We start from the raw sequence: 24,995 nt of genomic DNA on the forward strand, positions 1-24,995 counted from the left end.
AAATGTTCCCCTGGTTTGAATATTTGAAGGTGGTTCCATGTGACTACAATTAAATGCCAATCTGAAAAGTAGTTTAATTTATTAAACAGAAGAATTTGGGGTTTCTTTAAACAACATCAAGGTTACACTTGTGGACCTTAGCTCTTGGTCGGAAGTAAGGAGAGCTCTGAAAGAACTACAACACATTCCCTCGCCATCATGGTCTCTAACATGAGAGAGAATCTCTTGTTAAAAAATGCAATTTGAAATGTACTGAACTGATGTTACATTGCACTGAGACAGTGACTTGGTTATCTAAATAGGTAGGATTTGCAAGTCCAGATCACCTTCTCAGCGAGCAACGTCTTGGAGAGCTGTCTGATCTAAGATCAACAGTTGCCACTGTTTACAGAGCTCCAGTTAGCAACCCTCCTGCGCAAGTTGCAGCCTCCTAATAACCTGTACAGTATGTTTTGGCACAGTGGGAGGAAACTCATGCAAGGACAAGATGTCCGAATTGACTCACAAGGCGTCAAGGCTGAACTAGTATGAGATGTCGTGAGAAGAAACTAAAAGGATTTATTCACGTTTCAGAAGGTGAACTCATGGGATTCTGCGCTGCTATCATGAAAACCAAATACCTGACTTCACTTTCATATTTTAGTCATTCGGATCCTCCCGCTTTCTACCTTGTGAGAGCTTCCTCAGAAGCTGCTGGCGAGCGATGATGCGTGAAAGCCGCAAGGCAGACCGCCGCCGAGGTGTGTCACCCAGCCGCAAGTAGTGGTCCTGTCCATCAGGGGTCATGACCTCCAGGCATCTTCTTTCAGTGGAGCTTTCACTGTCGCTGTCAGAGTTGCTCTCATCAGGTTCCACGCTGCTGACGTAAATCCTGGAGACTCTTCTGGAGCTCTCCGTTCCATTGCAGCCTTTGTGTTTGAAGACACTCGCGACACCTGGAGTATTTCCAGTTGCGTGGTCTCCACTGACCTCTGCTCCGTCTAAATGTCCTGCTGATGCGTCTGAGGAAGGAGCCACGGCGTCCATCTTCACATGAAGTCCACAAAACCTCACTGACCTAACAGGCACTTTTGCCCCGGTGAATTGTTGTGCGAGCACTCCTTTTGAATTCCTCATACATGCCCTCACTGGAAGTGGAATCAGCTCCACACGCCTCCTCCCTTTGACTTAGAGCAAACACCACCTGACACAGTTGACAGACCTTGTCCTCTCTGCAAGTTGATTTTCATTGCAGACCAAACATCTTTTGCTACTTTAAAGTCACATGACTCACGACATAGGCTGACCCTAGATCACCTCCCTCATACCTGGAGATGTGTCCAAGACTTTTTGGAAAGGACAGAGATCAAACTAGGGGACATGCCTGGAAACAATCGAGTGGCCAGATGCCAGAGTGAACTGGGAAAGGACATAACAATGGAGAATGTTGAGACGACTGAGGAATGTATGTGGGAACAAAGCCATTGTTTCCAACCCTGCGCAGGGGAGACGCTCTAGTTCCCTATATTGCAGCAGCAGCAGCATCAGTAAATGGGCAGATGTCAGATCAGATTATTGCCATGCAAATAATAAACTGAAGCAATAAATTAAAATGCGTTGCCCTGTGATCAGAGTTGGAACTATTTCAAATCAATCAGTCATGCTGAACAGAACCCAGCTGCGCTGTTATTATATCATAAACGTGTTTTTGGAATCTTCATAACTGCATCCACGCATGTCGACTTGAAAAAGGAGACGATTCTATTAGCGCTTCAAATGTTAGACCAGGGCGTGACTGCAGATCACACTCTGGAATTGGAGTTAGGAAAACCACCCCCCACCCTCCCTTGCAGGAGCTGTCATTCTTAACTGCATCAGTCAACTGCTTGATCAAATTATGATTCACTCCTCAAGGAAACAAATCATTGCACAAGACAAAATTCACTCCTCAATTCAGCAGTCGACCACAGGTGAACAACTAACTTAACACACACCTTCCAGTCATTGTTATCACCAGCCAGTTCAGGTGAAACTTTCCACTGAAATTCCCGACTTGAGCTCATCTTGACCTGAGATATGTAGAGCCACACTCCATTGAATAAAATGGTATTTCACCTGCATATGAAAGTATCACTATGAATGATATGCATTTATATGAATAACAAATCTGTCAATGTTCAGGTAAATTGATCAGGAAATATACACTTGAATAAGTGGGGAAATATATGAAGAAATAAAGAAGTGATGGGTTAATTTCAAATAAATATTAGTAGTCTAAACAGAAATAAAAATGGAAATAGGAAAATATTTAATAAAGACCATGTTTTTGTTTTTGTCTTCACTAGATGCAAGTGCAACCTAAAAAAAAATCCTCCAAGTGCAACTTTAAAACTTAGGAAGAAACATGAAACAAAACAAACGTTTCAAATGCCTGGGAGCACGAGATGTGTGGCTGAATGTTTCTATACATTAACGGAGTTAACTGATAAATGCGTGGAATGCAGTGAGAGGCGGATGGAGGAGGAACGTCCCTTCTCCTCACTGAGTTCTCAGATGAGTTTCCTATCACAGTATGGGGCCTTTTTAATTCATTTTGGGGAGGTAATAAGTGGGGGGTAAGAGACGGGAGGATGTTGAGAAAGTAGGTCAACACAAAGTCAATTTAAGGGCAGCACTTAGTCACACACGCACTGCTATCAAGACAGGAGTATTATGGGAGATCCTTGCAGCCACAGAGCCTAAAAGCAGGATCACTCTTCTGCAATATGCAGAAAGCCTCAGCAGCGATATTGGAATCTATAATTGAATTTGAAGAGACTGCCCTCTTGAGGCAAAGTGAGAGTAAACAATCTCAATTTCCAGATTCCTCAGAAGGAGAAGCAGGATTTGATTATGAGAGTTCATGAGGGTCTGGATGCTGGAAATGTCCGTCCAGCTGACGGCACAGCAGGAGCCGAGCGGCGGGGTAACTCGATAGTGAGCTAAATAGACGTGTGAAAAGCGATTGGTGAAGGGCAGGCCTGTAATAAGTGGCTGGTAATATAATACGCAGCTCCCTGTCTCCATTACAAAAGCTCCAAAGTTGGGGGAAGAATCCAAACAGCGCAAAAATATCTTCCAAAAGCTCCAAAGTCGGAGGAGAAAAACTGTAAACTAAAAAGCAAAATATAAAATATTCAGGGCGATAGGAGGAGGTGACTAATTCAGCTTTCAAGAAAGGAAGAAAATATCTTGCTTTAAAAACTGGCGGGAAAAGAAATGTCCTGTAATGGACCGCCGACCTGTCCAGGGTGTCCCCTGCCTCTGAGCTGAGAGCAGGCCATGTGACCCTGACAGTCAATATAAAAAGAACAAATGAATAGACTTAAGTGACAGTCGCCACTGCACAGCTAATAAGGCTGCAGACTTTGAATAAAAAGCATCAGTCAATAGGTGATCGATCAAGACGTGACAAGAGAAAATTGGATTTTTTTGTGTGGCTCCCTTAGTCATGATGAGAGGGAAAACTAAAGTCCTGTATAGTTCCATTCCATCCCCGGGAAAATTGCACAACAAAAATAATAAAATGTGAGTAAAAATATGATTTTTCTTTAAAATATAGAATATAAAGGAAGCTGAAGCAGTCCCAATTCATGCAGAGATTAACATGAGCACCAAAATATTTTTGAGCCTATCTTGCCCCACCCCCCTCTCACACACACTCACTTAAACTGAATGAACCTGCAAATCCCACACGCAAAGGTAGAGTCAACCCCCACTGCAGCCTTAAAATTCGCCGGGATTAGGACTAAATCCAGGTGTTATTATGGGCTTGCTGTTTTCACACATGCTGAAAAACATTTGTGGAGCATCACCAAGAAATTGAGGTCATGACGTGATAAAAGACCACAACGCCGGCCCATTAACACACTTCTCTCCTCTCATGCCTTCAAATATTTGCACTCTTACCAACCAGTCATTACATGGTCTGATTTATTAAGTGGAAACTGTCGGCAGAATTTCACTGTAACGTTATGACCAGATGTGAACAATTTAAAGCTCCAGTCCGGACAGATGTGGACAGTTTAGGGTTGAGGGTTGGGGGAGGGAGGGGATTGGGGCTGTGGTATTTTAGGTTTTCTCCTATGTAGAGGGGATGAAAGGGTGAGGAAGAAGAGGATGATGGATTAGTGGGTCAGCAGGTGTTTACTATAGAAGCCTGTTTTCCCAAATGGGTCGAGAAACAGAAATATTAGCAGCAACATTTGTAGTGGTTTATGCGAACGAGATACAGAGACGTGAAATAGCAAAAGGTCTGCGGACTACTTCTGTTGATCACATGCTTATTGGTACCAGCCCAGACACTGTATATGAAGACCAGATCACACTGTTGGGTCAGACTGAGCATTCTTCAAACATGACCCTGAAACATTGCATGTCATTTAGGAGCCGATCCTAGAGACAAGACGAACCAATATAAGTCTTGACCTGAGACAAGCCAAACACAGAGCACCCCAAACTCCGCTGCCAGGTGAGGCAAAAAAACAAGGTGTGTTTTAGTCCACAGTGTCCACTGCCAAAAGCTTTTGAAGAAACAGTAGACACATTAGAACCCAGGCGATTTAAGGCAGGAGGTCATAATGCTTTGGCTCATCTGTGCACTGTCCTATCGAACTTCAAGTATCCTCCTGGGACTCACTTTCAGTGAGCAAGGAAAAGCTGGCGTTGTTAGAAAGCATTCTGGATTCATCAGAAGTTCCAAGATTGAAGGTTACACTGATGATCACTCCGAGTCAAATCACTAGAGGAACAGACTCCAAAACACCCTCTAGTAAAGGCTAAAAAAAAAAAAAGCAAAAGAACAAAGCCATTTCATTTCCCACAAACTCTGTTTAATCCTGTCAGCTGCTAAGAACTAACTGGTTATGTTGTCCTTCCATGGCACTGAGGTACCATGATACTCCCCCAAATCAGGGTGGAAGTGGAACCTCTCCATCTGGTCTGGATACCTGAGCAACTACAGAAGAAAAGCAGCGGCATCTGCATATGCCAGACACCTAAGAGTCTAGGGCTCTTGTTGAAGAGGGTTCTTCACTTTTAGAAACACCTTAAAAAAGACTTTCCGCTGTGATAGAGTTACACTAACTAACACAAAAATACAGTGCTTGGCCAAAAAAAAAGTCGCCACCTGGATCCTGGATCTGGGGTTGCTGCAGTTGGTCAGGTCTAAGTTCAGCAACATGATGTGCTCAAAGAATGAGGACAGCTGACTACCTGAATATACCGAATGACCAGGTTATTCCATCAATGGATTTTGTCCTTCCCAGATGGCACGGGCATATTCCAAGATGACAATTCCAGGATTCATCGGGCTCAAACTGTGACTGGTTCAGGGAGCATGAGACATCATTTCCACACATGGACTGGCCACCACAGAGTCAAGACCATCACCCCATTGAGAATCTTTGGGGTGTGCTGGAGAAGGCTTTGTGCAGTGGTCACTCCACCACCATCAATGAAGATCTTGGTGAAAAATGAATGCAACACTGGATGGAAATAAATCTTGTGACATTGCAGAAGCTTATCGAAACAATGCCACAGCGAATGCGTGCTGTCATCTAAGCTAAAGGCGGTCCAACGAAATATTAGCGAGAATGACCCTTTTTTTTTTTGGTGGCGACTATTTTTTTTGGCCAGGCAGCGTACCTCTCACTTTTAACAACAATATATGAATATATTGAAGAGCGTATTGATGACAATGAGTAGACAGAGTTTGAGGTGTATAAGGTCACATCTTCTGAGGTCCGGCAAGAGTGAGCTCCAGTTGGGTGTTTACGCAACCACTAGATCAGATTTATGTCATGGACATAAGCCTTATATGAACAACAAAGTATTGACAATAGAACTATAACAGAGAGAGACACATACACCATTAGCAGGCTTCAGCTGTTATGATATCCAAGGACAGACTGGCTGGAGGCTTTGTTTGTAAACAAAGAACAGGAATCATTCTCAATAAGTCAACAGTATATCATGAATTATTTTGATGCGACTGGGAGCACCTCATCGCTCATGTGGGTCAGACTGGTTATCTGCAGTGGTGGTTAGTGGCACCGTGTTTTTGTGGGAACTTTCGTTTAATTTGCTTAAAAGGGTGCACATCTCTGTAATTACATTAAACCATGGAGGCAGCAGCAGCAGCAGCAGCAGCAGTTCTGCATCTCTCAATAGACAGAACCACCCGGGCCAAAGTTGGTATGAAGCGAACTAAGTGACCTTTTAAACTTGCTGCAATGACGCCCCAATATGAATATGCAGTAAGACGGAAGAAATTCATCCTCAATGCCCGTTGGTACTGAAGTTCAGAGGAGCTGTGCTGAGAGAGACGAACACTAAATTTGACAATGACCTTTCTAAAATAATCCATGAGCACATGCGCAAACATGCGCGCGTGCAGATATGATATTGGGGAGACATCATTTTACGGAGCGGACCACGGGTTGAATCAGAATACGGACGCATATTGAGCTGAAGTTGCGGCTGTCTGACCTGCCAGGCGCCTCTCCCGGACATTCCTCCAGAGCAGATCCCAGGCTTTGGACGTGGACTCCCGCAGCTGCTCGCTGATCGACCGACGCAGCTGAAGCTTGGCGGTCCTCTGCTGGTTGGTCATCGCGGACTCATGTTCCCAGATCAAAACCAGCGTCCCGTCTAATACTCGTACGTCCCCCTGATAGCAATCCCCGTCACGGGAGGCTTCAGCCCGCTCGGATCGCGTGTGCCGCAATGACCGTCACCGCTCCGGCCGCTTCACCGCCGCCGCCACCGCCGCTGCTGCGTCACCTCCTGCAGCAACTGAGAGGAGCGCAGCCGCTAATTGTTTTCCGTCCAGGGTCTCGCCCCCCCCGGACTCCTTGTCCGACTCATATTGCCGTCTCTTGAAGGTGAAGAAATGTTTCAACATAAACTTCGGCGTGTGAGCTGGACGGCTGACAAGAGCAGCCAGATGTGAGAGAGTTCCCCCACCCCTGCTCTCACGCACACGCACACGCACTGTGACTCCCATTTCCTGCGTTTAGCCTAAAAGATAAGCACAATCTCGCTACCCTGGACTTAAAATAATGGCATTCTGTAATTGAAAATAAGAAGAGAATACAACCTCCCCATTCATTTTAATAATGTGGAAATATATATAGCAACATATTGGATTTTTTCCCCAATATCAGCTATTAACCGAAACACAATAGATGCACACTAAACCCAAACAAGCACCAGGAGAACATGCAACTATAATAGTAAGAAAACTAGCAGGTTGCACGCTGATTTTAAGGGTACATCCAGCCATCATTTGTTATGCTTATGAGCTATCGGGGTCGCAGGGGCAGCAATCCAGGTAGAGATGCCCAGCCTTCTCGCTCCGATCCAACTCCTGTAATGGGCGGTTCAGAAGACAGAAGACACAGTCTTGACGGGTCTCAATAGAAACCACATGGTACGCTACATAGCAGGTTAGTTACTAACCAATAAATGCAGTTTTGCCGACTGGGCGTGTCTCAAACCTGAGGTCGCTTGTGTAAGAGTTGGAGTGTCTCATGATGGGCAACAACAATAGCATCATTGGCATTTAGTCAGCTTCCAGTTACTGCTAAACGGAAGTCGGAGTCACTCTGGGATAGTTTTTCTTGGGAGCGGAGCTAGTGTTGGTCATGGATGTCTGTGAATATCTGATCACCACTAAGCATCTCAGGGGTTGTCAGTGAGGCCTCCATAGACAACTAATGTGAGCGCTCCAGGTACTAAAGCTTCACCCGGACAGGAACATTTTCGCCAAAATCCATCATGATCTGAAAGATCAGGAATCCAAATTGATATTTCTCTTCGTCCTCATGAACCAGGCGACGTGTTTACACACATGTATACGACACCTTAACAAGCCTAACCGCCATCTCGCCCAGACAAGGTTCCCTTTCAATCTCCTACTACACACACACATTGGAAAAGCATTCCTTGGCATTGCCGGCCATTTACTCACAAATCTGGCCGGGGTGTTGGGGGTGGGGCGGTGGGCAGCTGTAAAGATTGCACCAACAGACATGGTCCTGACCACGTGTGGAGTCTTGTGTGTTATATGAATGAATGTAAAAGACATTTAGAGTTGGAGGACAGCTATCGATTGTCACAGGCGACATGGAAATGAGGAGTTTATTATCTTTATCTGGGGGGAAAGGAAAAGCCAAAATTGAGAGCTGGAGCCCTGAGGAGGGATTTACGAATGTTTTCCAGGCAAAAGTGTGACGACAAAACAAGATAAATCCTGAGTGTTGACGAGGCCGCCAGACAACCAGTAGTGAAAGTGCACAAACATCATCTGAGCTGTCCATCTCTGAGTCACATCGACGCGTCTGACGGGGGCAAGAGTTTAGGGAATTTCAGTCTGAGCGCTGAGTTACCGCCGCGTTATCCCAGGAATGCCGGAGTGATCTGACCGGCCGGGGCGCTCTTCAGCTGCCGCCTGCCTGACATTCGGACACGGGATGTCCTGTCTGTGGTGTTGAGTTGCAGGTCAGCATGGATCCATAAGCCAAGACCCCATGTGACATTCTGGGATGTCACAGACAGGCTTGACATCAGGGCTGGTCAGCAAAACTCTGCTGGAGAGTCGCCAGAAATTCAGGAGTTCGTGTTGCAAACCTTGTTTTTTAAAGCTAGTTTGGGATGCAAACTGTAGAGTGGAGTGTTAGTCAGGCCATGAAGGGCCACGTGAGAAACGTAGGCAGCGCAATTACAATATGCATTCCAAGAATGCATCACAAGAAGTCGACCCACACAAGGGAAACGTCACAAGCTCTGCTTGTGTGTATGAACTTGTGTGTATGAACTGATGTGTATATATATATATATATATATATATATATATATATATATATATATATATACACACATACACACACGCGTTTTGACATTTGTTTCTTGTGCGTCTTGTGTGGGCGACAGGATTAAGAGATTTCAGCACATTATCACAGTCAACTACAGCTTACGATCACAACCCACTGACACAACTGAGAGTGGGGGAGGATTAACAAGCCCCATCTACTTTTGGTTTTTGCTCTAATCACCATAAGCACGGTTAATAATTAATGTAATGGGGATCAAAGAGAGTGTTGTGAGTACATAAAATCCGACGCTGTTGAACTTTAAAGTGCATTGACTCTGATGTCGGGTCACCCCAAATTCTTTCGCACTTCCACTTTGACCTCGGGGAAATGGAAATAGGCAGTGCACAGTTGGGAATAATTCAGTTGAGATAGACAGCAGCGAAAAACGTTGCTTTCCTAACATGAAAAACTAGAGAAAACCAGAGGAAAATTGAAATATAAAAATGATGAAAAAAGATGTGTGTGACAAAATACAAAATAGATGGAGGAAAATTGCATTTTGCTGAGAAGATGTTGAAAGAATACAGGGGGAAACACTGTAAATCTAGTGGTCTGAAATGTTCAAATAGAAAATAAGGATATTAATCAAACTATAGTTCACACTGCTGTGAAATTAATGCGAAAATCTGATCAGAACATCCATTGTTGCAGTGCATTTTGGCACAGATCATCACAGTCACAGAGACACATGTAGCCCCTTAGCCAGACACAGTGTCCAACACTTGTGTGTGTATTATGGGTGTAATTCTGAAGTAATAACAGGCCATACATAACTATATCGTGCTCAGGCTGGACACGTGTTTGATAGGCCTGAAGGTTGTGAGCCTGAATCCACTCTGAAGGCTCTGAATACTGATCTGCTTCAGACACTTTAGTCAAGAGTTCTAAAAAATCCAGGTCAATTGATTTCTTTAAATAGTTGAGGTGATTGCTCTGGGCGTCGCAGAGTTGGCCGGTGGATTCTGCATCATTAGAAATGTGTGCCGGAGCGTGCTAAAAATGATTCTCAGGAAAACAGTCTTTCATCCCTGCTCCGATTAAAAGCCATGATGTGTGGACTGTCGGTCGATTCTTGAGGTCGACCTCCACTCCAGACACAGAAGAGCACTGTAAAAACAATGTCTAATAACAGAAGCTAATAATAACATTGACCCAACACATTCCAACACCCAAAGCGCCAATCAAAGCGGCACAATGGGTCGACCTGGGATTTGATGTCCACAAGAAAATACACAATGTATAGCAGGGCTGGCTCCGGCGGGAAAACAGCGAGGGGTCAGCGACTGGCTTTATTCAGCACGGGGTCACTGAAGGTAAGAGGGCAGAAAGAGTGAAGAAAGTTCAGCTGTTTTCATGCGAGTGATGGTCCAGTCCACTGACACTGTGTGATGGTGCCGCTGCAAAAGTCAATAGCAGCAGGCAGAGCTGGAGCTGGATCAATAATTAAAAACACCACATGATGGTTAGCCACCACACGCTCACCGCCTCCCCACCAGCTCCTTCCCCAGTTCACTGTCTCTCTCTGGAGTCCTCTATTTTCAGCAACACGCCATTCAGGGCAATCTGCTCAGCTCACTGGAATCAGCTGGAAACACACGCGTGTATAAGCCACCACTTTACTATAAGTCGCCTTGAAACCCCGACAGTGTTAAAATGAAGTGACTAAAGCCCCACATCAAAGGCAACACAAAAAAAAGGCAAATAAAAATGAGGAATAAATGATGTTTAAACAAGTCTCTAGTTACCTGCTGTGACTGACCAGCACTCTACTTTAAGTCTGAAAACCTCCAGATTATATGAAACCAATGAGCAGATGGTGACATGTGACCTTGACCTAAATTCCTGGCGTGTACTACTATCTATTTCTAGTGGACACACACACACACACACACACACACAGACTCTGGCTACTCTCATACAGGCAGATAATCATTTCAATATGAATTGGTCTGTAAATCCATTGGCTGCAGGATCAACATAAATAATAGTTTTACGTTGTTTTTCATTCAGGACTGAGGAGAAAAGAAGATAAGCAGTTTACATGGAGTGGACTTGGATGAGGCTGGACACATTTTCATTTTGCTGAAAGTGTTCAATCACTCACGTAGGACTTTAGATACTTTTAAAAGTCTATAACTTTGATAACTTAAAGTGCTTATGTACATGGTGCAGGTATAGAACAGGCTTCAGCTGGTTCCTGAATCCCGAACCCATCAGCCGACAACACACACACTTGCATTCACCACCTTTGAACTTGAATAAAAGACCCAAACTGACAACACTAGTCCTTTGTGTTATTTTATGATATATTTTAAAAATTATATCATGGGATTCTTCTACCAACAAGCATAATGTATTTTTTACTGTCAGCCCCTTCGAGGCTAAAAACATCAGAATAATGCATGAATAAAATGTAAAATATCCATTGAAACCTACAGTAAAGTCAAATATATATAAAACGGTAAACAAATAAATATGTGTATCCAACTCAGCTGGTGTGTTTGAGCAAGATGATTCTGTTCACACAAACGACTGGATTTTTAAAGACTTAAAAGTAAAATAAATATATGATTTGTAGTGATGAGAAACCATGTTACATTGTGGGATGTGCTGAAATGACTAAAAGTCACCAGAAAGTTAGTCAGAGTTTGCAGAAAGTCCTGAATCCCTGATGATGCTGAGGCTCACCGATGACTTAGCTTGAGACAACAGCTGATGATAAGTACGTGACGTGAGCAAGTGCTTGATAGATATGTTTTGTTTTCATCAAAAGATTACAACGCATTAAAACAGTGAGGGACAAGCAAACAGGTGTGACAGAGAGCTGACGTCTTTCTAAAGGCTTTAAGACCCAACGATTAATGACCAAGATGAAAATGTCGGGCCGATAACTGTTACCATTGGTGCAGTGAAATATTACAACATTACAGAGATTAGCTTTGTGTGTTCACATGAGCCTGAGTCAACAAAACAGCTGGGTCAATATTTCTACCGTCAAGGAATGCAGCTGTGGTCGATTCCCCCGGAAAAAAAAGTGCGATGAGAAAAGTAGGTCAGGAGAGGAGGAAGCGGTTGTGTCTTCTAACAACAATAACAACAACAACTTCCCAGTGAACCTGTTGACTTCCACCACTCCGAGAAAAAGCAGCAGATGGCTATCAGGACCCAGAAGCGAGGGTCCCGGTCCAGGAACCCTGACAGGTCAGGTGATACAGATGGGAAATAGTGGGGTGGGATACGGGAAGTAGACTCAACAAGGATAAAGTAAGGGTCTGAGGGTGGTATTTGGAGGGAGACGTGGGGAGGGGCAGGGCTTCTGTGGTGTGGAAGCAGCAGGACCTGGGCCAGGACCACATGAGAAACAATAGCTAATGGACACAGAGGAAACTTAACAGGTCAGAAGAGTGCAGATCAGATTTAGAAACACTTAAAGAGTGATACACACGTTTTAGCTGTCAAAATAAGCTTTGAGCTCAAGCTTCCTTTTCCAAGCTGTTTCTCTATTTAAATTGTAAAAGGACCTCACACAAAGCTCTGGATAGAAAACTTTGCTGATGGTCAAGTTGGAGGTCAGTCACTGAGAGTAGAGATCAGGACAGGTAAAGAGGAGAGCGCAGGCCTGCGCTTAGAGATGGGCATGAAAGACAGGAAGCACTGTTGAAAGAGGCAGAGATGAAGACATTTTCATAGGGAGGTTGGCGTATGGGGAAATTAGAAAGGACATGTTGGATGTCGGAGATTAAAGTACCATGGAAAATACGAAGAAAACTATGTTGAAAATCAGGTCAAATTGGACAAACGTTGGAATGGGGATGACCTACTTTGGAGAGGAAAATAATATAAAGGAGACCTTTATCACCTGATATAAATGTGCGAAATTCAATCAGTGTTACATATTTCTTCCAGAAGGTTTATGACTTAAAAAAACAGCATATGCCTGTGTAGCTGAGCGAGAGACTGGGACCAGTGCCAGTCACCTCCAGACTTCCAGACACAATATTTACCACACACACTCACTCACCCAGCAGCGTCAATGGGATCTCCCATAATCACAAACCACTAATGCCGCCTTGACTTCAACACGCGCTCAGTAGACGACCACAAAAATTCTTACGCTGTACGGGGTTAATTGAATTAATTGCTGTGTAGACGTCTAACCTGTAGATCAGTAAAACACAAGCGACGTAACTGACGATTGCTTTGGCCTTTACAGACACAATGTCAGTGGCTATCGATGTTCATTTGACTGTGAAATAAGCAAGAGATGGACAAAATTTTATTTTATTTTATTTTATTTTATTTTATTTCCTAGTTGGTGTGGTCCCCACTGATCCCCACATGGCAATAAAGTTGATTCGGATTCTGATTTAAAAAATCCAATTTACCAACTCGCAGAAAAACTGAAAACATTTTCAGTGGGCTATTTACAGCACTACAAAGCAACTTTGTGATGTCATAACCAAAACATGCATGATGTGATTCACCTCATATTAAAATTAGAACAATGACAATTATTCAATTACATTATTATAAAATTATAAAATTAATTATAAAAATGTATTTAATCAGGCTCATTTTGTGACATGAGTCCCACCGTACTATGAACACATTAAGACTATTAGAAGGCTAAACTAGTGTAAAGACCACCAAATAAAACATGGCTGCTGCTTAGGCAAGCTTGACATTGAGTGACAAGCTTGTGTTTATACTCAGTGTTTGTCCACAGTAGTCTTCTTCAAAGATCCTGTGTGAGTGTTTGCGGCGAGACTCGGCTACATGAGCATATCCAGTGAAGTCGCTCGGCCAAGATAAGACCACACAGACCGACGGACTGATTCAAGAGAACCTGTGTGAGCCCACGTGTTTCCTCACATCACTGCAGAAAATAAACGCACTCAAGTGAGAAAACAAACCCCAAAAGAATGACCGGCCAAACAATGAGACTAATATACACATCTCTGTCAGCGCTGCCGTGTTTGTTGTAGTCTGAGAGTGTAATGAAATGTTACTCTCTCTTGTGCACACACACAGAAAAACACACTTTCACCTTCTACATGCCCACTGACAGCCTCACCTTTGACCCCGCTCTGGCCTCCAGGGCCTCATTACCCAGACTGGGCCGCTATCACTGACAGTAACGTGACCTGAGATATCGGCGACGTACTCATAGATGCAAGAGCGACGCACGCGAAAATAAACATTCGGCAGCAAAAGTGACTCTGTCGTCATGATAAACTCCGCGGGGTGCGTTCGCTTGCCGACAGTGGCGCCTGTGCATGTCAATCAAAAGGCTAGGTGATACAGACCAAGGTCAGAGTTGAGCCCATTAATCACCTCTATATCTCTGTGAGAACGTTGGGAAACAAGATGAGAACACAAACATACATGAAGAAATGAAACAGATGAAGCAGGAGATATAATAAACTCATCCTTGCGCTGCTTATGTTTCAAATCCGGCACACACGGCTTTAAAGAAAAGTTGGCTGGGGCCGCTTGTTTGAATTATCCACACCAGACAATGCATAGTGTGTATTTGTGTGCGATATCATAGAAGCTCTGTATCATTGCTTCTGGGTGGCTGTGGTTTGACGTAGTGGTGGGGAATCCTGTGGGAGGCATTCTCAGAAGTCCAGTTTTATCCCGCAGGAGGAATTCAAACAATCCAACTCAATGGCTACTGAACGCTGGCGAAACCCACACACACGTTCTCACGCACACCAGACGCCTGGAAGGCCACCTTACCTGCTGATCCGCTGGTCAGCCGGGCAGCCGCCTGCAAACAGAACAGAGATGAGTATGTGATGATACGTCTTCATAAAACCATCAGCATGACAGTGGAGAGCCGCATTCTGACAGCTTTTGCCTGTCACTGTGGCTGTCTTGAGGCAGAAACCTTCAGAGAACATGACTGAGCCTGAGCGTTTTGGTTTGAAGATACAAGTGAATGAATTTTGGGACTGGACATGGTGAAGAGCTTGGTCGTCCCGGGGAGACTCAGAGTAGAGCCCCTGCTCCTCGTAGCTGGAGTTAAGACTTCATGCATCAAGGAAGATGGAGGACAACACTGAGATCATGTTTCCCAGGGACGTTTTCAATGGAGAGGGAAGACTGGCCCTCTGTGTGCAGGGTGCTTGACCCTGACTTGATCTGTGGACTAAAGCTGATGAATGGATGGAGCATTACTTAAGTTGGTGTTTCTTCCCATGAAGCTGGTGACAATGTAGATTTCAAATATTCCCGAAATGGCAGTGAAGTGAGGAGGAGATGACTGACTGGAAAACATGAGGATGTGATGCAGTGATAAAGAGATCCTTAACAATCAATAACAGGAAACCGAAAGCGGAATTTTAGGCTCTGGTTCATCACCTTTGTGAACAATTTACCGCAGAATATTAAATGCCAACAAACCAAATTGTGATTAATCCGGCAGCCAGGAATGAGGCTGCCGTCAGAGGGGAACCCCTGGTGTCAGCGTTTCCAGAGAAATGGATTTCCAAAACAAGTAGTCGCGGGAAGAGGTTGGGCAGATCTAGATTGTTTTTACAGACGCATACAGGAAGCTGTCTCATAATCACCCAGTCACCTCACTTTTCATTTAACAGTTGGATGACAGAGGGACGGGAACTGACTCCCTGAACAAGGTCAAGAGGATGAACACGCAGCATTTGACTGTCACAATAATAGCCCGAATGAAAAGCAAATAACTGGCAACTTGAATGATGAATGAGCTTTATAACAGGAACTACATGAGAAAGTGCCTTGCTCAGGGGCACATTGACTCAACTAGATAAGAGAGTATAATGTGAAGTTAATGAAATACTTATAATCTTCAATTTTGTATTTTAAATGTAAGGGGCATGTATTAGCAGAGGTGCTAGTGGTGTGTGCGCATGTGTGTGTGTGTGTGTGTGTGTGTGCAAGTTTGGACAGCTGTACTTTATCAGTCACGGTTTGGAGAAAATAAACCCCGTCCTTAGCATCAATCTGATCCCACGGCCCCCGCTGCTCCCCTCGCTACCTAAAGATCCACACAGACACTTTTTAACCTTAGAACAATCCAAGTACATGCTGCAGTTATCAGGTTTTATGTGTTATGAAACAGGCAATAGGAAAAGCAAGCACAAGAACGAAGCAAAAGCATAACACTTTCGCTCCACAAAGCTTAAGGGGAGCAGCATATGGCACCCGCTCCACAGGTCGTGACCTCGACGTCTTCCAGTCAGTCTACCGCTGCTCAGCAGGAAGTGCTCAAGTATTTCAGTTTCAACTTAAACACACTGAAAATAAAATGCTTCGGCCTTCTCGACACATCTTCTTGTACATCAGAATGTACTTGACGTCCAGGGTGTCAATATTGCTTAGCTATCTAATGTATAGCAGAACGAGCTAAAAACAGAACATATATTCTTCTAAATATCATAGTTTCCATACAGGTAAACAGACATTGAGACCTCACAATACTAGCAAGTTAACGCTCATTACCTTGGCAACCAAAGTATCGTTTCATCATGTGGATTCTATCGAGTAAAAACACCCGACAGTAGTGATGGCATTGCTGACGGTGAGTTCAGGGGTTAAACATATTTTTAACTTCATCAATGATTTACAATAGGTGACTCCTCTTCCACTTGCTCTGCACCTCTTCTCTCTAAATCTCTGGCTGCTGTTGCCGCAGTGCTGACGGGGGGAAAGGTGACCCTGCGTCATGCTGGAGGGAGCAGCCTCATCCTCTCTTTTCCTCCCCATACTGACACAGCGGCAGAGAACATGCGGAGTGGACAGAAGCCCGCGCCGAGGCAGGAGTGACTCCAGACTAAATTTAGCCCCAGAGAGCGAGCGTTGAAAAGACAAGTGATGAAATGTTGCCTGTGTTAGAAGAAGCTGTGCTTAAGAAGAGAAACAGAGATGAGGCACAGTTGGCCATGTGTTTAAGAATACGGCCCCCTTTCACCGATCACATTTCTGAATCATCTTTTAAATCTCAGGCGTTTCGCTCTCACCCTTGCCCGTCGAGCGTGGAAGTGCGGAGATGAGAGAGACGAGCGGGTCAGTGGCCTGCTTCGGGTCAGAGGTCGTGAGCGACGCTTGGCAAACGGCTCAGGTTTGTCTGGGGATCTGGGCGAACCCTGGTCTGGTCCGGGATTCAAAGGCTGGGTAGGAGAAACGAAGCGGAGTCAGAAGAGCCCACAGAAACACAAGCTCAGTGCAAGCACTTGAAAAAATCTTCAATGCTTACAGTTCTTTAAAGCGCATCAAACACTAGGTTTGTGTTTGCCATTCCACAGGCCGTTTCTTTGATTCATCTCTCACAAGCTTGAGTCACAGTATAGAAATTCAACTGAAGCCTAGATCCTTCACACCTGATCATTGCAAAAGTTCCCCTCAGTTTCGGGCGGGAAAGTCCATTTTTCTTTGACCTCATAGTTCATCTGCTGTTCCCACATCACTGATAAGATCCGGTCCTGCTTCCCGCTCTTCACTTCGCACAAGCACCGCTGACAACAATGTGTGTGTTTTCAGACCAACACTCGGTGGTTTCCCTTTCACTCAAGACGAAAAGGAGTTAAATCCCGTCATTGGTGTATTAGAACTAGCGGCACTGGGACATGTCCTGAATGATACTCACTGTAGCAGTAGTAGCAGCAGTTGTTAGTGTAGAGGCTATTATTACAGATGTTTCTGTAAGTACAGTTTAGTTATTGTTGTTTTTATGAACCGCGTTATTGTCGCTATTTTGATCATTGTATTTACTACTGCGCTTTTGTCTGTTTCTGGTTATGGTTGATGGTTATACATGTGTTACGATCACTTGTTATAAATGTCGGATTCTTCAGACCACAGTATTGTTGCTATTCTAATGTAGCTTTTGCACTTTCAATAACAGCAACCGCTATGGCTTAAAGCAGGAATAGCTGCTAATGTTGTTGTTATTGTTGCTGTTATACATAATTCTTTTCTTCACAATTTTATCTGTTGATTCTCACTTTGTAAGTCCAAAGTTTCAATAATTTAACAGTCATGGGAACAATAATTATATCAATATCATTTGAACAACGTCCGGCTCTTTGGAGGAAACACCAGGGTCAAGAGACAGATCCAATCTCTGGGTCACCTTCCCCTCAGGAGGACGTGTCCTGAACACCTCAACAAAGTGAAGGAGATTCATTTCTACACTGAGTTTCTCCCGGACGCCTTTGCTCCTAACTGTGCTGGGAGAGAGTCCACCCACCCTGTGGTAGAAACTGATCTCGGCCACTCAACCTCCACCCTACTCTGACCCGGAACCAGGGTCTCAGACTTTGACAAGACGACAAACACAACGCAGTAAATACAGATTTGACACTTCTGGTCGACTTCATTTGCGTAGTGTTGCTGCCGAACCAGAAGACCACCCTCACAGCAAATTAAATTCCCCTTAGTGTTACATAAAAATACTTGACAGAGAAAGTGACTTGGAAAGCTAAAAACGCCTGCTTTACAATGCCTCTCCAGACTTCCCAGACAGTTGGATTGAGATTATCTTGATTAAAAGCAGGTTTTTATTAGAATTCCTCGCGTTCTGGGCTGTTGCTTTAAGAGCTTTTTGAGGTTACCACTTGGTAAGTATAATGAGGCGACTGGAATCCCCAGTGCGGGGAGAACGGAGGAGACCCTGCTCCTCCTCGACCAAACATGTGAAATAAGCGTTTAAAATAATGCAGAGCTGGTATGACCTCAGCACTTACTATCTGTCTGGTGTAACAGCTCTTCCAGGGGAAGAGTTACTGAGGCTGAAAACGGTGGTAAAACACCAGGCTGGGAGACCATCGCCACCATTACGTGTGGAAATACATGCTGCTGAAGTCTGTCTGTGTGTGGCACAGAATTACTAAACTTTCATATGGCCTTTTATATCATGCTTTTCCCAGCTCTGATTGGTGGACGGGATCCATCTGGCATTAACCAGGAAGTGATAAACCTTGAGACAAGGTTGCACAGCACTTAAACTGGAGCTGATAGGGCTTCAGAAACTGGGTGGGCAGATTCATATAAAGTGCCTCAGGATTTTTCTGATGTTTGCAGATGATCCCTTTTGGCTCCATCAAGACCTTTGCCTCGGTGACAAAGATGAACCTCTCTGAGTCAGAGATCCTCATCTGAAGAGGTTGGAATGTCAAGACAAGATGAGATCCTTCCTCTGGTGATGAGTGAAGGATGGTGGTCGCCAGGTTCCAGCTCTAACTTCAGGTCAGGTTTTGGTTGCGCAAAAAAATGGAGTAAAACTGAGTCTTGTCCTCATTCGAGACATAAAGAGAGCAGAAGACAGCTCCTCCACATCAAATTTCCCTGGGAGATATAAGATTTGTCCGATTCCATTTTTCCCTAAAGTGGTTCACCTGGCTGCTCCTCTTTGTCTCGTCCGCCTTCGAAGGATTTTTGGTTTCCGGGACCTCGTCACTGAGTTGATCCAGCTTCTTCATCAGCACGATCATGGAGTCGCACGCCTCACTCTGGAAACAAAACACAAAACGTTCAATCCGTCGCTGTTTTCATTCACAATGGTCTGGCCCTCCGGCGTCATGGCGCCGGTGTTTTACGGGCCGACCACCAACCCCACACTGTTCAGAAGGTGACACCTTCCCAACCAGTCTGCTGTGAAGTGCGGTTTGATGAGGACAGAAGGAGGGTCTGGTTTGACTGGAAGAAACTGATCTTTTGAGGAACTATACTACACACTGCTACGTTCTATTGAAATGCACATACATTTGTAAGGGCGCAGAACAATCTGACTGAACCATGTGACCATCATCTAAATCCATTAAAAGCATCCATATTTGTGTCTCACATTTTGTGGCATTTCTCTTTATAAACATACAAAGAATTTATTATGTACAAACAAGGTGCAAGACCACTGTCTGTCAGTAAAATTTTGGGGCTAAATAGTTTCAGTGATCGTATGAATGAATAATCGAGGCAGACATGTGTCTCTGTTGAGGCCATATATTGATGAACCGTGAGCCAAATGTGGCCTGCAGGCCTTGAGTTGGACATGAATCTTTCATAGTGAGCGACACTGTATTTGTTGGCCTTTCTAAACTCATGACTCAATATCCAATGATTTCTTTCTCACAACCGGAAAATGCATCAAAAAATGTTGCCAATCCAGTTTATGTAAAGCCGTCCAGACCAAAACACATTTTTGATAAGAGCATTGTGGGGCTATGACCACAGGCCGATGCCTCCCTGGGCTCCACACTCTTTGGTCATGCAGTGTGACTGAGACACTTGTTCGCCGGCCGCGCAGGAAATGAACAAACCACTTTGTTCACTGCCAACCCCACAGTCCCAGAGGCTGATAGCAGCACATTGGGCTCCTTTGAGCAGCGTGAAGTCCAAAAGCAGCCCACTCAGTCACTTACTCATACACCAGCGACCATCCTCCCACCCTCCCACACACTCGCTCGCTCACACAAACACACCCCTCTGTCCGCTCTCATTCCAAAACTCATCATGTTGACCGGTTTGTAAATTATCTCCAGTAAGGGCTCGGCTGTAAAGTCACTTCCTGTGTGTGTGGAGGCCCCTGCAGATTCAGAGTCCTCCACTCATGAGCACAGAAAGGCGTCTGTGAGCAGCGAGGTGCTATTTTTACCCTCTGGCAGACGGGGGCCGGCGCAGAATGTAGGAGGTTATTCAGAGGAAACACACAGCACAGATCCATATTTCCAAAGGTGCTCTCAATGCTCATGAAAACTTAACTAGGTTCTCCTCAGAGGACCAAGCTTTTAATACATCCACTCCACCAGAGGGCCATTTCATTAGTGGACAGGCAGTGTGGAGGGAGCGAGGGGCCTCATGTTGCTGTGATGCTGCTTGACTGATACAATGTACCGTCCAACACGTGTCAAGAAGGATTGAAATTACAAATAGCGCTCCATTTGACATCAACTGCCGCCTCCAAAAGTTGATAAATAGCTTAATCTAGGCGCTTCTTTTAATCATGTGACTTTCATACTCTGAATTGTTAAACATTTGGTCTGTGTTTGCCGTCATAGCATATATAAAATAATATTTTACATTTAGAATTATTAGTTTACATTTATAATATTTTATAAAATAAAATAATATATAAAAAAAATGACATTTTATGTAAATCCATTTTTTTCAGGTGTAAAATCCATGTTCTCACTAAGAAAAATAACCAACTGCTCATCTTCTATTCAACAATCGAGTGTCTCGCTTTAGTTTTGGACACGCAGATTTGCTGCCCTCTAGTGTGTCAACTCAATTATTACATGTTTCTATAGCTGCTATGTATTTTTAAGAACAGCTCGATTAGAATTGGAAATGGCTCGTTATAAACTACAGAAATTAAGGGTAAATTACATTAAAAAATAAAGATTTTATGTGTCTGTTTTCTTCATGTACTATGAGGCATTGACTCAGGTTTTGGTCACTAGTGGTGGTAGGAGAGCTGATGGTGAGGTCACGTGAATATAGTGCTTTAATCAGGGTGATAAATAGAGCTGAGTCCGGACACAGTCTTCTCATATTCTGAATCATTTTATGGGTCAAAGGTCGACAAACAAGATCCCAGATGAGGGTTGCCAAAATGAGCCAGCTATAAGGGTGAAGTCCAAGGTGAAGGCAGATGTATCCTCACTCTGACTCAAGATGGTCACCTCAAGATGCTTTATATACTTTTCATAAGGAAAGTAGAATTTCAACAAATGATAAATAATAATGGGGGATATTTTCTTCATGCGGCGTCCCAGTGGCTGAAAGTTTGGCGTGTCGAAGGAAACTGGAGCAACCGGAGGAAGCAGGGGGAACGTACACCCTAAACACAAAATGATAAATACAGCCCAGTGCTGAGATGGAATCAGACAAATATTATGAAATATTGAGATTCCCGTTCTAACCTCCAGGCTTAACGTGGTCCGGGTCTGAAAAAAAGGTTCAGGAGAGTGGACACAGCAGAGCAGGGCATATAGGAAGGCGGAGAAGAGGAAGCTGAGAGAGGAAGTTTATGGAAACAATGAAGGGCTCGCAGGTGGTCAGTTTGGAAAAAGTGCTGGACTGAAGGAAGTCTAACGCTCCTGAGAGTTCTGGCCTCAATTGAGAGGCAGAAACTTACCCGTGAAAATTAAATCAGTGGGTATTATAATCGCCACATAAGCAGCAATGATGTTTGGGGGCAACAGGAAATCCCTCTGCAGCAGCTTGATCGACGAGGGGAAAGAGCAAAACTCCAAAAACGCGCCTTGATAAAATGGCAGCATTGTACAAGGAAGGAGAAGTGTAGCCACATCTTTAGAAAATCTAGAGGCAATTTTGGGGTAAAATTAAGAATAACAAGGTCAAGTTTGGGTCAAAAAAGATGGTCACATTTGTGTGTTTCCATTATGTGTCTTCCTGCCATTAGACGGCAGAGTTTCCGCTTTCCTACCTGTTTTTGTTTCTTCTGTGCTGCTGTCTCTTCATCATCCTTCTTGGCCTGTTTGTGCCAAACTGGAGCGCCATTCATCTGGACTTTCCTCACGTACTTCCTGTTCCTGCACAGATTTCTTCGCCGGTGGCTGATGACATACTCCTTGTACTGACTGTTTTCAGAGAAGTCGTCCTCCTCCTGCTCGTCCTTGCTGGACGAGGACGACTGGTCCCCGTCTGAGCTCTCGTGGTTGAACGTCTCAAAGTCACTGAAGACGATGGCGCTGGGCTTGTGTTTCACAATCCTCAGATCCTCTGACATCGCCAACAAATGTTTGCAACAACCTTTAGCCTGCGGAGTTTCCGGTTGACTCGTCTCGACCCGGTCCACGTCTTCTTCTCCACTCAGCTCAGATGGGTCGCAGGGGGAGTTATTACCCATCATTACCTCAACACTTTGAACATGACTGGCCCTGCTACCTGGAGCGGAGAGCAGTGGAGGATCAGGTTCAGACATGGTTTACTGCTGGAGGTTGGACTTGACCCCAGAGGTCATTCGATCGGGACACCTTCTGCCTGGAGCCACACCGAGCATCCAATCTTCTGCTCAGGCATCATACGTGACCAACAAAGCATTTTTTAGATCCTTTTTAGTTCAGGCATCTTCAGTCTCAGTTAAAAGTCTTGTAGTGAACTTCCTGACCCTTGGAGAGAAGAGAAAACAAACAGAGGGCAACAACTGGTCAAGTATTACCAACAAAACAGCCACATTTAATCCTATATTTAGCTCCAAAAGTGAATACATCCAGCGACTTAACTCTGCCAGTCATCTAACTTTAATTTTTACATTCACCCATACATTTCCTCATCTATTTGTGAACATTACTTTTTTTATCTATTTTTTTAATTTATAGATTTCTTTTGCAACGGCCACATATACACATATGCATGTGTTTATGTGTTTCGGATTAAATATCAACATTTATCTCTTCACTGTGTATTTTCATATATTTACTCAGAGAAGAAAAGTAAGGCATGAAAACAGAACAAATATGAACTCAAAACTATATCTGTGTGAGAAAGACTCAGTTTTTCTTGTGACAAATTGTGTTGCCTCAAATGTGCTTTTTCCTCCTGGATATTTTTGGAGGCAGCCCACACACACCCTTTTCCTTCACGGCTATTTTACAGAGCTGCCGCTGGAATTGAATGACTAGCTAACAATTTAAACTGCGAAAGACAGAGGGGTTGATATATAAAAATTACTCAGCATCCAACACCACTGACTGTGATGTTGAGAGACATTCACCACAAAAGCAGAAGTCATTATTCCTACTCACCGCAGGCTTTTTCTGGGCGGGATGATTTGTTTCCACAGCAGGAGACTCCGACCAGCTTGGAAGTGGAAATGCCAAATGTGTGACTTGGGTAAAGGTATGAAGGGCTGTGAGGGGAGGAAAGAAAGACAGGGGAACTCCCCCTCCCACATTACCTCAGCACCAGTGCTTCCACAGGCAGGTGTTTGTGCTCCCGCTGTGTGCGTTCAAGGAATGCAAAGCTAGTGTATGTTGTGTAAATGATCAGGGCGATAAACCTGGAGCAAACTTGATTCAAAGCTGAGTGAATGTCTATGTGTGTGTGTCAGTGAACGAGAAAGCAATACGGACGGTCCCCTCCTCTCGTCTTGTCTCTGTCATTACAGCACAAAGTTGCCAGAAGCCACTGACTTATGACCCAAGAGGCAAATTCCTCAGCAGAACATGAGGTAATGCTCCAAACACGTCTTCATTTTTCGTTACGTCTGAGTCTTTTGATGGAGCAAAGGCCGTTGTAAAGCTTCAAACGCAGGAGAGCAGCCCGAGAGTTTTAGTCCGACTGCGGAATTCCACAGCTTTTCCAGCAAATATTGAGTTTTTTGTGTTTTGGAAGAGTGTATGTTCACCTTGGCGATAACATTCAGCCTGTAGGGGCCCGTTGACCCTCAAGGTCTTGAAGTGGTTTTGGTCAAGGTTGACACTGCCGCCTGAGGCCATGGCTGGCAAGTGACTTCTAATACACACAGGAATTCTGCAGTTTCATTTTTCATCTGGGAGAATCACACATGTAGAAAGAAACATTTCTTTGGTGATTAAAAATATATTTAAAAGCATCAATTTGCAAATAATAATAATATATCTCAGCCATGAGACATGATATTTTTTACATATTTGTGTTATATACGAGAGCAAAAATAAATATTACTTATATTTAATTGTATACCATTTAACCCCCTTAAATTTTTGGTATTTTGTAAAATTCCTTGCTTTTACTCTTTGCTATTTTTACACGAGAATTTTCACCTTTTTTTGTTTGACTTTGTCAGATAAAACTGCAACACACTTTTACATATAAGTACCACTATTTTCTGTTAACAAAGGGTGAACCCAACATTTTGTTACTCGGCAGATCATGTTGAATTTCATGGATTAATTCTAGACAAATAGGAAAGAAATCGAACTGCCACCGACAGTAACACCATACGATCAACGGTGCAGTCGTCGTTCCTAAGTGACACGTCACTTCTGCAGAAGGCTGCACAGGCGTTTCAACAGATGCTGAGTCAACCTGCTGAGACACGCTTGTCCATGTGCAGGATTCCTGTCACAGTCATGCATCACGACTCGTGCCTCAGCCAGAGACAGACATGAATGG

General features: G+C 44.1%; 1 protein-coding gene across 2 annotated transcripts in view; it reads right to left on the bottom strand.

Moving 5' to 3' along the window:
* stard13a (StAR-related lipid transfer (START) domain containing 13a) overlaps positions 1-23,757 on the bottom strand; it is a 38,167-nt gene extending 14,410 nt beyond the window's left edge. The window contains exons 1-6 of one of the 2 annotated variants that reach the window (XM_053847378.1): positions 23,645-23,757; positions 22,874-23,008; positions 22,324-22,784; positions 19,271-19,384; positions 16,895-17,044; positions 14,637-14,667 (exon numbers count right to left, since the gene is read on the bottom strand). In XM_053847378.1, coding sequence (XP_053703353.1) covers positions 14,637-14,667; positions 16,895-17,044; positions 19,271-19,384; positions 22,324-22,784; positions 22,874-22,940 — 823 coding nt within the window. In that variant the 5' untranslated portion in view covers positions 22,941-23,008; positions 23,645-23,757. Of the gene's footprint in view, positions 1-6,507; positions 6,974-14,636; positions 14,668-16,894; positions 17,045-19,270; positions 19,385-22,323; positions 22,785-22,873; positions 23,009-23,644 lie in introns of those variants that run through there. The other variant, XM_053847379.1, reaches the window with a different exon arrangement.
* Between the last annotated feature and the right edge of the window lie 1,238 nt (positions 23,758-24,995).

The sequence above is a fragment of the Synchiropus splendidus genome, chromosome 17 (assembly GCF_027744825.2).
Source record: "Synchiropus splendidus isolate RoL2022-P1 chromosome 17, RoL_Sspl_1.0, whole genome shotgun sequence".
Lineage (NCBI taxonomy): Eukaryota > Metazoa > Chordata > Actinopteri > Syngnathiformes > Callionymidae > Synchiropus > Synchiropus splendidus.